This window comes from Liolophura sinensis, chromosome 1 (assembly GCF_032854445.1).
Source record: "Liolophura sinensis isolate JHLJ2023 chromosome 1, CUHK_Ljap_v2, whole genome shotgun sequence".
NCBI lineage: Eukaryota > Metazoa > Mollusca > Polyplacophora > Chitonida > Chitonidae > Liolophura > Liolophura sinensis.
Window position 1 is genome coordinate 35,188,778 of NC_088295.1, and position 13,352 is coordinate 35,202,129.

The 13,352-nt window shown below is 39.9% G+C and overlaps 1 protein-coding gene across 2 annotated transcripts in view; it reads right to left on the reverse strand.

Annotated features, from left to right (window-relative positions):
* LOC135469967 (extracellular serine/threonine protein kinase FAM20C-like) overlaps positions 1 to 3,406 on the reverse strand; it is a 33,102-nt gene extending 29,696 nt beyond the window's left edge. The window contains exons 1-2 of one of the 2 annotated variants that reach the window (XM_064748651.1): positions 2,504 to 3,406; positions 1,950 to 2,112 (exon numbers count right to left, since the gene is read on the reverse strand). In XM_064748651.1, the coding sequence (XP_064604721.1) occupies positions 1,950 to 1,963 (14 nt within the window). In that variant the 5' untranslated portion in view covers positions 1,964 to 2,112; positions 2,504 to 3,406. Of the gene's footprint in view, positions 1 to 1,949 lie in introns of both variants that reach the window. The other variant, XM_064748643.1, reaches the window with a different exon arrangement.
* Between the last annotated feature and the right edge of the window lie 9,946 nt (positions 3,407 to 13,352).

The window sequence follows — 13,352 nt, forward strand, 5'->3', positions numbered from 1 at the left end:
AAAAAGAAATTATGACAATGTACACACCAAGCTATCTTAAAGTTTTTGTTATGAATATAGTTGGATTGGTTTCACTGGTACACGATATATAGCCCTGCTAAGCGAATCAGAACGTCGACAGAGAAGCTCTACATTTCTACTCTACATATAGACGTCTGAATAATTTCACTCTTCTACAAGGCGTGTCAAAAATAGGGACAGTAATATAATCCTTTTGTTTTGAATAGATCTGATAAATGATACAGTTCTGTTTCCAAAAGATCAGTCTAGAAAGGGCTTCATCTAGTCGTTCGTGGCTAGGTCTGCAAACTATCTGTGGTTTCCCCAGGCTCTGCACGCTTTCTTCCTGGCCGCCGTGGTAAGTAAAATATTCTTGAGTACAGCGTAAAACACCAATCGAATAAATAAAAAGGTCGGAGCAGACCTGTTGTTGTCCCTGGTTTGTCAGATGTTTGACGAAGGCGCAAACTTGTGTTTTATGGTCAAGAGCTAGAGGGTATAGTTTACTATGAATGTATATTACTCGCCACGATATGGCTGCATTGTTGCCAGTGTGGTGTTCAGTACTATGGTTCAAGATTACGATCGTGTCTGGTTATCACCCTATATACACTTATTCAATAATTATGAAGTGTGAAGAAATGGCAATGTGTGTATAATGCACACAGTTCTAAGTGATTTGTATAACACAGACCACAGAGTATTGGATGTTTGATTTCAAACAATAGCCAAATACGCAGTTTCAGTCTTAAGAAAAAAAAATTTGAAATTATATTCCGCTGAAATTTTTTTATACAGTCATTACAATCTCTATTGAATATTCAGGGTCGTAATGAAACAGTAATCTATTATTCAACATCTACCGGTATTTCCGATGATAATATTAGCATCTTTCCAAGGGCATTTTCAATATGAATTAGGCAAGTGTGTATTATTTACACAAGATTACAATATTAGGTCTTGGGCATTAACTTAAACGAATACAGGCGCAAATTAGAGGTCATGCTCTATGTGAAGAGTTAATACTCGGTGCTTTTGTTTCGGATTAATTTGGAATTAGCATGTTTAAATTGCCCTATATCAGCATGGTTAGAATATGCATGCGCTTCAATTGATTTGTTAGTATTTAAATACACTGCATGCAAGACCAATTATATAATAATATTTAATCAATATTTAAATAATTTATGAAATGCGATTTGTTTTTGGTGCATGTTAATGGAAGTACACCTGATTCACATGAAGAGCCATATAGGCCTACACGTTGGCGTACAGAAAGATCTCTGTCTCGTGACCGGACTCATTCACATCTGCGAGAGCATGGGATGTTTTCTGAATACTTCATGCAGTTAAGCTGAGACAATACTGGGAAATCTACTGTTTTACATGTTAAAAAAAAACTCCTCCACTTTATCAGACCGGTTATTCTATATTGACCAGGTGTTTTGTGATTAACGTTGTAATTAGGCTAATAGACAAGCGGACACAGTTTCTCAGTGTGGGTTCATTGTTTTCTAAACTTTTCAACCCGTGGGACGGAGTAAGACGCCAGCTAAAAGGTTATTTCCAGCCTTCAGAGGAAAACCTTGAAGAAAAATACTCCCTTCCCTCATTGATTAAGTTATTACCTATGACAAGGTTGCCTGTGGAAATACGGACAGAAGCCACTATCCCTTACCTAGCTATCAGATAAGCCTGTTCATAGACTGAGTAATTACTTGTGACAAATGTTATACAATATTTCCCGAGAATCATGGACTGCTACATTTTCCCATAATTACCAATTAGACTCAAGCCTCGAGGTCGAATTCGCGTGCTAGTCCAATCTTCACATGTATCAGTTGTAGGATTAAGAAGCGAAACTTTACCGAGGTACTATCGTATATAAGGTAGAATAAAAAGGGTCTTGAAACCCAAAGCCCCATATATGTAGAGTGGTGGCTACTTACCTTGGGTATTCCATGTACAACGGTAACCTGGGACTTTTTGGAATTTTCCATTTGGTAAAAGCAAACAATGGATCGTCTTCGAACTCCGTAAACTCGTCATCATTGAGCAGGCTTCGTCTTACAGAATCTTCTAGCACCCTCAGTTTTAACTGAGTTCCAATATCTGGCTTAAAATAAATAATTTGTGGAGTTTCAGTAGTTTTCTTCTTCGTCGGCTTCTCATTACCGAACATATTATCGTCGTGTCCCATCGCAATATCTTCGTAAGGTTTGCCATTATAATCATCTATCTTTGGACGAAAAAACAATTTGTCCTTTTCTGGACTAAAATTATCACTAGTATAGTTGCTCTTGTCTAAGTCCTTCCTGGGGAAGTGTATGTGAGCTGCCTCGGACCCCCTAGATGCCCGGTCAGCACGGAGCAGACCCTCCTTTACCAAGTATTTCGACCCCACCTGAGCGTTCAGTAAGGACGGTAACTGACCAAGAAGTTTGCCCGAGAAGATCACTAAGGTAAGGCCGATTCCGACAACAAGTGCCAGTAGGCTGCGTACCTTCAGCTTCATGGTGTCCTCTCTGCTGTCAAATGAGTCTTCCTACCTCCTCGCTTCGACTTAAATAACACTCTTATAGTGTTCTGCATTCAACTTCGTTCCGCTTGATTTTGTTTGCGCTAGCTCCATGCCCTAGGGTGACGAAATCCCCTGTTCTGTCCATGAGAGAGAGTACAGAATTGAGTGTCCACCGGGATCATCCCCACCCTGTTCTGGTCACTCTTTGGGTATAAGGCAGGTGAGTATGGGTCAACTAACCATCCACTGCTCCATCTGCCGTGTGAGGAAATCGACAAGTCAGAAGTGGTGACACTGTCAGTGTTAACGCGTCTGAAAATCAGGTGTCCGTAGCTGCAATTCCGTCCCAGCCCTAGCCAGTCACAGGTCCGACTGATCTGCGAGGACGACCCAGGTATTAAAGAGGAGTCCGTTAAGCTTGACAGAGACGGCCCATTGCTTTCGCCGGTAGACCAATCGTTTACGGTCGCCTTACTCACTCCGTGCTCCGGCTTTGTAGCTATATGACGGTCGGGTTTTGATAACTGGAGACTCTCTCCTTGGTTCACACCGTATATATAGCTGCGAACTCTGACCTAGATCACCCTCAAAAAAAAGCATAAGCAGGTGGGAAAAACTTGGACGTGGTATTTTGTTTTCCCGGTAGTTTTCACTGTTGAGCTCATGGACATCTTCACTATATAACTGCCATGTTTTACTGCAGACAGGTTTAAGCCTGGGTCAGTCTATAAAACTCACGTCTACCTGTCAAAAAAGCAGATTAACTCTCTAAGTGTACAGGTAACAGAGATATCGGCTTTTCCTATCCGTTCTAACCTGAAGATTTCTCCTGGCTACTCAATCCCACGTTATCAAACAGGCAGACTTATTCCCAGGGCCAGCATCTAGGCCGACCACACGATCCAGCAATGTAACTGAACCGTTTCGAATCGTGCATTGCCTTTTGAAATGCGACTATACTGCCTAACAGAAACGAGGCCATAGCTTAAACATTTGGGAAAGTTTGTTCCGTGTAGGATGATAAACACACGCGTGGATACAGCCCCCAATTGGGACGGCTAGATCTACCTGTGCGTGCAACACTTACCTGGTTAGGCCAACATGTTACTGATGACAGTTTTCTCTTGACGTCACCGCCTCAGTAGATGATCTCTGATGAGGACACAAATGTGCGTCTGTGTGTGTATCTGACCTGACTTGTTCCCAGCTCTCAACAAGTACCATCTACTTTATTGTGCATATACCCATAAAGTTAGCGAACACAGGTATTCAGACATACGCGGACCCTTCATTATAGGTGCCCACCTGCTCAGGCAAGATTGTTCACCGTGTCGTACCCGCGCTACCGTAGCAAACAGGTAAATTCTTAATTATGCTTTTCCTGGAGGAATACATCTGTAATCTGATCTGCATATTTGATGACAATGGCTTATACTATTACGGGGATATGTCTTGTCAGAAGTACCTGGTTTCACCTTCTTTTATAATACCTGAATGTATCAAATATTATACTATATTTCCCTCTTACTCACAGTGTTTATCATAACTTTGTCCATGCCTCAATACGACAGTCATGTCAGCCAATGTGCAGTCAGCTCTGAGCGTGTCTTCTCATACACAAAACCTAAACAGCCAGAAGTACAAGGAAGACAGTATGTAGAAGATTGATAAAAGACGATTAAACAAATACAATGGAGGATATCTTGCAAAGTTGTCAAGATTTGCCTGTAGTAGGTGCACTACGTGCTGTAAAGACCTAAAGGCGTTGACTGTCAACGACAGAGAAGATGAAGACGCGTGTATTTAGGCTGTCCTTAACCTCACCTCAAGGCATTTCCACAATTAACCTTTTTCTTCGCTGATGCAGCGTGGAGATTATAGTGTGACATGCATAGTGACGATACTGCTGCTGGTAGCCCGAAGGCTTGTTGAATAGCGAGTTATACCTTACTTGTTTTTGGTTCTATCGGCGTCCATCTGTGATCACGGGCAAGATATAACGTTGAATGGGCAATCCGGCAAAACGGGCAACAAAACGCTACATCTCACTGTGAGCAATCAGAAATCAATGGCTGAAGTGTATGGATAAGCTTGTATACGCCATATTGTAACATACTATATACATTCTAGAGGCGTGTGATTCAAACATCTGTGGTACACGATAAATAAAAGGTGCGCGGTTTAAACAGCTTCTTCAGCTATTTGAACTTTTTGTACCTGATATTTGCAGATAACACAATTTTTTGTAATTCTACAGATAGTGTATACCATGAACACACATCAAACACAAGACAGATTTTATAGAGTTAATTATTTCGTGATTCTCCATAGTTCTAAAATATCCTTTTCAAGGCATGAAAGTTCTCATTAAAAAAGGACCTGTTAATGGCAATGATGATCATACAAAAATAATTATCCTAAGAAAAAGACTGACATTTAATGAATAAATAAATGAATGTTTATGGCTTAATGCCTTATCGGCAATGTTTCAGCCACATCGAGGCGAGAACAAGTTGAAAATACGAAGCGCTTCATGGCTTTCAATATGGTGAAGATAACATCATGCACTGATCAACTGTTGTTGATACGCTATTATCCACAACATATTCACTACAGACACTAAGTCTGTGTGTGATGTGATGTGTAAGTCCGTGTGTGGTGTTATGTGTAAGCCTGTGTGTGATATCATGTCATGTGTAAGTCTGTGTGATGTTATGTGTAAGTCTGTGTGCGATGTGATGTGTAAGTCTGTGTGTGATGTGATGTGATGTGTAAGTCTGTGTGTGATGTGATGTGATGTGTAAGTCTGTGTGTGATATGATGTGTAAATCTGTGTGTGATGTGATGTGATGTGATGTGTAAGTCTGTGTGTGATGTGATGTGATGTGTAAGTCTGTGTGTGATATGATGTGTAAATCTGTGTGTGATGTGATGTTATGTGATGTGTAAGTCTGTGTGTGATGTGATGTTATGTGATGAGTAAATCTGTGTCTGATGTGATTTGATGTGATGTGTAAGTCTGTGTGTGATGGTAACAGACAGCTGATGCAAGGAATAACCAGAGTAGGAACCATACGACGAAATCCCCACAGACAGGTTTGAACTTCCGGTAATGTGCAGTGGAAAAACAACACTGAATGCCGCTTCTTTATTATTTGGAGCCTGTAGAAAATTAACTAAGTGTGTAGTATTGTAATACCTTACTGGTTAATATATAATATCAGACAAAGTCTAATTTCAAAATTATAAATTAACGGCTTCAGTAGTGATGGATTAATATAAATACAGACCATCACCTAGAAGCCACACAGGGACCAGTGATTTGCACACAGGCGGATTAATGAAGGTTCATGATAAAGCAATCGGTACATGCAACAGAATGGGGTGTTTTAGGGGCTACGCAAAGAGGTCCATATCGCGGTAAAAGCACTCACTGTTTTCTGCTGTAAAGCTGCAGTGCTGGTGTACTACATAACTGCATAATTAGCAGATATACGCCTGAAAGTGTGACATACCACATGCCAGAAAATACAAATGAGCACATAACTTTAAGGTGTCGAATGGAGTTGACGATTTCTTTATAGAATAAAACCATCAAAACAAATGAGTGGTACTTCTCGACATTCCTGTCCTATAGGGCCGTTTTTCCATACAGAGCCGCTCGGCCCACTTGGAAAATATTAACTAATTTACTCAGTTATTTATTTGATTGATGTTTTGCCCCATACTCAAGGATATTCCACTTATACGACAACGTCCCGCATTATAGTGGGAGGAATGTAGCATGAGCTGGACTTGAACTCACAGCGACCTCAATGCTGAGAGACTCCCTAATTATTTATTTATTTGATTTATTTATTTGATTGGTGCTTTACGCCGTACTCAAGAATATTTCACTTATACGACGGCGGTCAGCATTATGGCGGGAGGAAACCGGGCAGAGCCCGGGGGAATCCCACGACCATCCGCAGGTTGGTGACAGACCCTAATTATTGCTGGACGCTTGCAAGCTAACCACTCGGACACGAGGCTCCACAAAATATTGATATAACAGTCCAAGTGGAACCAGAAATACGAATATAATATATGCTGCAACCGAGATCTGATGTTACTTGTGAAATCTCACCTGAAATCCAATATGTTAAAATTATCAGTGGCTGATCAGATTGCTCATAACTGCCACCCCTAAACCCCATAACACTAATATAGGAGATAATGCTACAGACAATAGCAGAAAAAAATCACTTGATTGTTGACAATTAGCTTTAAATAATCACCACAGTCTGCCAGAGGATCAATAAATGAAAAGATTATTATTGATTGTTTTTTGTGGAATCTAGAAGTGAATTCCTCTTTCGAACATGCGCGTCCGCGACTGTATAAGCAAGATTCCTCAAAGATGACAGTACCTATTCATGATAAAAGCTCCAGTACGAATTGATGTATAAATGTAATTGTCTAGAGGCGAGCACAGGAAGTCGACAAGAAAGGCTTTTCCGATCGTATCGCCATTTCTAGAAACTCATCTTTAATCCTCTCGTCAACGATAACATCAAACTTGTCACTTTTGACACGACTAAATATTTCAGCCAGGGACTCATTTAGAACAGTTTTGGCGAAGTGTGTTGGCTTCCAATGATTCTTCCAACTGCCACCTTAGGACGTCTTGTTCTAATTAAACCTCCTGGGGGAATAAGAGATTGACAATGCAGTCACCACTGAGCACTGCGTCAGTGATTCTGCGGGATATATAAGTGTGACCAGTCATCACCTGTTCAGCACTAAGTCAGTGATTCTGCGGGATATATAAGTGTGACCAGTCATCACCTGTTCAGCACTGAGTCAGTGATTCTGCGGGATATATAAGTGTGACCAGTCATCACCTGATCAGCACTGAGTCAGTGATTCTGCGGCGTATATAAGTGTGACCAGTCATCACCTGTTCAGCACTGAGTCAGTGATTCTGCGGGATATATAAGTGTGACCAGTCATCACCTGTTCAGCACTGAGTCAGTGATTCTGCGGGATATATAAGTGTGACCAGTCATCACCGTGTTTGACTAGTTGGTAAAGTTCTCATCGAGGTAAATCCATTCTGTTTCAGAAATGGCCTCGTCAGTAACGATAGGCCTGTTCCTTAGCCATGAATAAAGCAAGACACGTACGTTTATAAAACAAGAAGCGGATTGTCGCCAAAGCAACAGTCATACAGTTAAGCAGAATCCAATCTCCATTAATGGACAATCAAGGATTTATTGATGTATTAAATTACCACAATGGTGTGCGTAAATATTGCATGGTAAGTCACCATTAAGCAATAAACGCGAAGTACCAAATTTGCACTAAGATTGACCTACCTGGCGGATATATATATATCAATGGGATTTCTTTAAAAACTGTTTCGATTAATGAAAAGACTAAAGAGTTTGACAGCCTAAACCACAGACTCAGGCACAGGATTTTGTTGGCTTCGAAAGGCAGAGTTCCGTAAATATACCCCGGGTATGTCTATAGGTCTATAAAAGAACGAGGATAAAAAGGTTAGTATTAAAAAGGACAAGGTTGGAGGTTTGTTGATCATGATCATGCACATCATTAATTGATCTATGGCGTTTGAAAGTAACAAGGTTGTTTATTTATATGTCGTGCAATTGTCACTCGGTAAACTCGGTCAACATCTCTGGTGTAGAGCTTGTAGGCGAGAGTTTCAGGCTTAGTTCTCACCTTGTGAGTTGTCAGTGCGGGTGGGGACCCGGGATCGACTCCAGTTCCAGCGGAAACAAATCCACACACTACTGATTACTGATCGGGCTGTAGTTAATCAGTCGGATGAATTAGAGAGCACTGTGCCTATACTCGGTGACGAGTTGTCCCGGTTGTATGGCAGCAGAGTAAGTTTGATTAACTAAAGTAGGTGGGGCTCATTGAAGGTTCTTATTTTCATCGCTTTATATTTGCTGGAAAACCAAGGTGAAGTGACAACAGGATTTTCCTGCAAATGATACATCGATAAACAGATTGTTTTCACGCAAACTCTGCCTTATTTGCTGCAATCAAACTCGAATCTGTAACGGCCACAACAATACGCAGTTATTCTGGTTCGCTGAAAAGCGATCTTTTCGAACAATACTTCTGATGTAGTCAATTTTATCGATCGTAAACGCAGGTACAAATATAAAAAAGAAAAACCTTTGTATGTGAAGACATGTGACAAGGAAAGAATTAATAAAGATGCCGGGACAATTTGTAGTCGAAATATGTATTGCTAAAAAAAAGCATTTTAATCAAACAAAAAATTTATATTTTCAGCAGGTTCGCACATGGTTTGTTTAGGTGTGCAATTTCTACAACTACTGGCAATAGACCATCACACGATTGAAGCGAAAACATATATAACTGAATTAAAATAAAGAAGAAAGGCCCGGGGATGAAACCTCGGATCAAGTTATGAAAATAGAAAACCTGCACAACTTCGTTACGTTCGGGGCATAGGGAATATATCAACGGTTACCATAGCAACAAAACAAGAGAATTCAATGATATTATTGGTAATTAAGGAGAAATGTGGGCAAGGTCAAGTTTGGCTTTTGTGTGACGTAGCTCGCGAGAACCGGCAATACCTCTGTCACCAGCTCGCCATTGTACACGAGAAACTTACCGATGAAACAGTCGGTAGCGATTCTTACACGAGATCTCAGAGGTCATCTCAGTTTACTCCCTCTTAAATGATTTCGGTGAGGACACTTAACAGTAAACAAACCCTTACATATCCGAGGTGTACATCGACAATATCACAAATACTTGTGTCTGATGGGTTATTTTAAAAGATATGATGTCTGTTTTATTCTTCGACACATCTGCTATATGCCCGGCTGTGGTTGCTAAATATTTCCGTCTCTACCCAGAATGTGAACTCGTACAGAACAGGCCTTTACTGACCAATCAATAAGCAGCTCAGTCGAATTTCCCAGCATTTGTTGGCTGTATCCGGTATTGTTTTCAAGCAGAAAGAACATAATAAATGATGGCGCAGTTTGCAGTTTCTAATTATTATTTGCAGTGTTTTATAGGAAGCCATGGCACCAGTTGAGCTACCGTGTCAGTGAGCACACTAGTACTAATCAACGTATTTATTTATTAGATTGTTGCGCTAATCAACAATGACTTACTAAGCCTTTATACCACATTTAAACCGCTACATTTAATGTAGTGTTCAGATTCTCTTCTATATGGACTTCATTCTATTCAGTTAAATGTTGAGATTTTCTTACACAAGCATGAATGCTATATGCATGTACTTGTGACTTGACGCCTTAATTCGTGAGCTCGAGCCTCACATTAACTAACATTTTCACGGGAGTAGATAGTAGTGTTATTGAAATAATTGTAAGAGACCGATCTCAGCTGGAAAGAGCGGCAATTTCATAGGTTAGAGGCTTTTCTGCTTTACAGTACATACACAAATTGCTTCCTTGAAGGTGCTTCAAGGATGCAGTTTGCTTTAAGAATATAGTTTTGAAGCACAGGAAAGAAACTGAAAGGATCCCAATCGAGATGCAGAAAGTCCAAGGCAGTTGAGTTTATGGATGGAGAAAACCCGAGTGTTCACCACCTTTCACCAGATACCTTACAGGCCACCTGACTCAAAGTCAGCGACTGTATTGGCTCAAGAAATATATACATATCAAATTGCATGTCTTCTGTGATTAGTTTTGATAAATTTAATTTCTAAGTTTTGATTTTTTCCCCCTGAATACACCACATACACTTGGGTAAATATATAAATACTGAATGTCAGTGGATATTCTGTTATGCTTATACTTCAAAATACTTCACTCTATATACAACCTTATCATGATCTATTCCAGCCAGCGTTTTGCATTCACCCCTCTGTATTGCTTAACTACCCCGCCTTATACCCACAAAAGTATACCAGCATATATTATTCATAGCACGTCCTCTAACATCATCATTATGACACCTGTTATCTTCATGAAGGACGTCAACATCTCCTCTGTACGGAATACGACTGATCGTCTGTTGCCAAGGTGACTGAACTTTGTGGTAATTAGCGCGATAACGAGGCTGGGCGACAGATGCGAGTGTCCATCCCAGCCGACTACGATAATTAACCCCGAGTGTCATCAAGACCTTCAGAAAATCGACTGATTGATTATTTGTGGAGTAAAAGATCTCGCGGGATAAGAAGGGCGACAGAACAGGTTGAGCTCTGAATGCTTGACGACTGCGTTCACTTGAAATCCCCGCCCTTAAAAGTCCATCTGAACTGAGTACAGTGTGTTATATTGATCGGTTAAGTGGCAAGCTTAAAGGCTTCATTCTCAGCAGTGATAGGCAGTTAATCCAACTCCAGCCTAAATATCCACAAACACTTTAGTGTCCATTGACGTATATATATATAAAGTTGTTCATTCTTCATACACTACACTGACATAGAGCTACAGTTCGGGCATGAAGCCATGCAGCCAACTTCCAGGTCATGAAAGAGGGGACCAAACGTTATACTCTCTTAAAACACAAATGTTAAATTGCTAACATATTCTTGACGGGCCAAGAAGTTAAAAGGACACAACGTATTAATTGCTGTAAGATGTGAATGCCAATATTTTAAAATGTTACGAAGAGTAACGGTTGTTTTGTGCAACTATAATGCAGGACACAACACAGAAAAGGGTTAATTTGACATACGATAGTGTCAGATTACAACATGTTCTAAGGATTTTGTAACGAGTTACATTTCTAACACGTTGGCAAGTGTTAACTTAAGATTATAAAATATAGCGCTACAGAGTAGACAGTAAAACGAGAGTTGCCACGAAATTGTGATGGTTGGCAAATTGGTAACACGTAACTAAAGACTTCGATCTGTTTTCTCGTTTTAACACGTTCTCGCCACGATATTGCCAATGTAGCGTTTTAATCTAAATCATTCATTCTAAAAAATCAAGTGGAAAAAGTCTTGCACGGAGTATTAAAACAAAAAAAAAAAAAAATCTTAATCTGCTTTAAATCTTCTTTAAAAACTATCATTTTTATTCCATAATTAAAAATAAAAAATTCCCTGTTCTGTCTGTCGGTTTGTCGGTGACGTGTTAACATTCTATCCTTTACCATATGCCATTCACTTAATAATATAGACATGATATAGACATGAGTATAAAACGATATGGGCTTTTTGCCGGATGTCACAGCTAGCGCGAATTTACGCTTGCTCTTAAAAATGGTTGAAACGCATGCTCCTTTAGCATTAAACTGAATGTTGAGCCTGCATGGTTCTCAAAGAGCAGGCTGCCAACCACCCACGATCCCCGCCAATAGATGTTGGTGTTTTACAGCCGTATTCAAACATATTTTACTGATTCGACGATGGCCACCACTGTAGGTTCAACACAATCAATCATTCAGCCTCATGCTAGAAAATAATTCTCATTTGAGGACTTTTCAGGATGTTTGTACATACAGCAATGACAGGAGAGTATATGTATGAGGGATTGTCAATCGATATACTAAAATTCAAGAAAAAATCCGATCCTGATTTCCTTATCATTTTAAAAAATTAAGTAGGCTATAAAGGGTAACACTGGCATGATATTAATCAGCAGTAAAACATTGTGAATCGCTTTACAGTACCGAGAGTTAGGTAATCCGCACGTAAGTATACATTCCAAAAAAATGATCGTCTGCTCAAGATACGGGTACAGTAGCAGTCTGTCGTGAGTGAATAGTAAACAGCACATGAGTACTAAAGTCTTCTGACTGTAAAACCCTGAAGTTTTTACATTTATCTTCGACAATAAAATTATTTTCCAACAACTAAAATGCAGGCTTCCTGTCAAATATGAGAACGACAGTCTAGTCGGCCGTTAAACAATAATCGATGCACACTAATCACTTTGAAAAGGCTTCATCGACCTGGAAAGCACTTTAGGAACCATGTTCTTCTTAAGATCGTAACTTTATATGCAGCTGCTACGCACATGACAAATGCGAAATCGAAATCTTGATTGAATATGGAATTGTTTGTATGCATCAGGCAGAGCACATACTGAAATGGCAAGGGTTGTAGATTACGAGAAATCGAAGCTCCTAAACATGAGCCCGAGTTTGTGCTCGTCTCAAATCCCGGAAGTTCGACACAGCCAGAACATGTCCTATACAATTATTCCGACTGAACTTTGTTTGCAGAAATCTCCGATTGGAACTGAAAGAAGATACAGATTATTTTATGAGCAAAATCAATCATTTGCTGTGAACCAATTCTGTCAACAAATTATAGTGTACAGTTGTATCGACATAGAACATATCTATAAACTGAGCGGATATACCACACAGTAATACAACATACATTAACTGATGCAAACTATTCAAATTTGGTAATGACAGCCATTTGAATAGATTATCATGTGAATACCAAAAGCAAAACAGAAGGCCACTATTCATAAATACTATAATTCACCAAATGTTATGGACGATGCCCCCCCCCCAAAAAAAGAGTAAATGCGTAAGGTGCTTAATTTATTTGATCTATGTTTTACGCCGTGCTCCAGTCGAGAAAGTTACACTTGAATGACTACGGTCGGGTGTCAGACATCATCAAAAATCTACTGACATAAAACTAGCCTTACGATCTTACCTTTCAAGGGCTATAACGGACTTGCGGCAGATGCCGTTAGTTGGTACGGTAAGAACGCAAAGCAACAGCTGGTGTAGCCTTACACTCAGCATACAGATCTATACTCTGGTTCACAATTGCGCCAAGTATCGATCTTTGTCTAACTGAATATTACAAATTTAACAAAGTAACGACTAT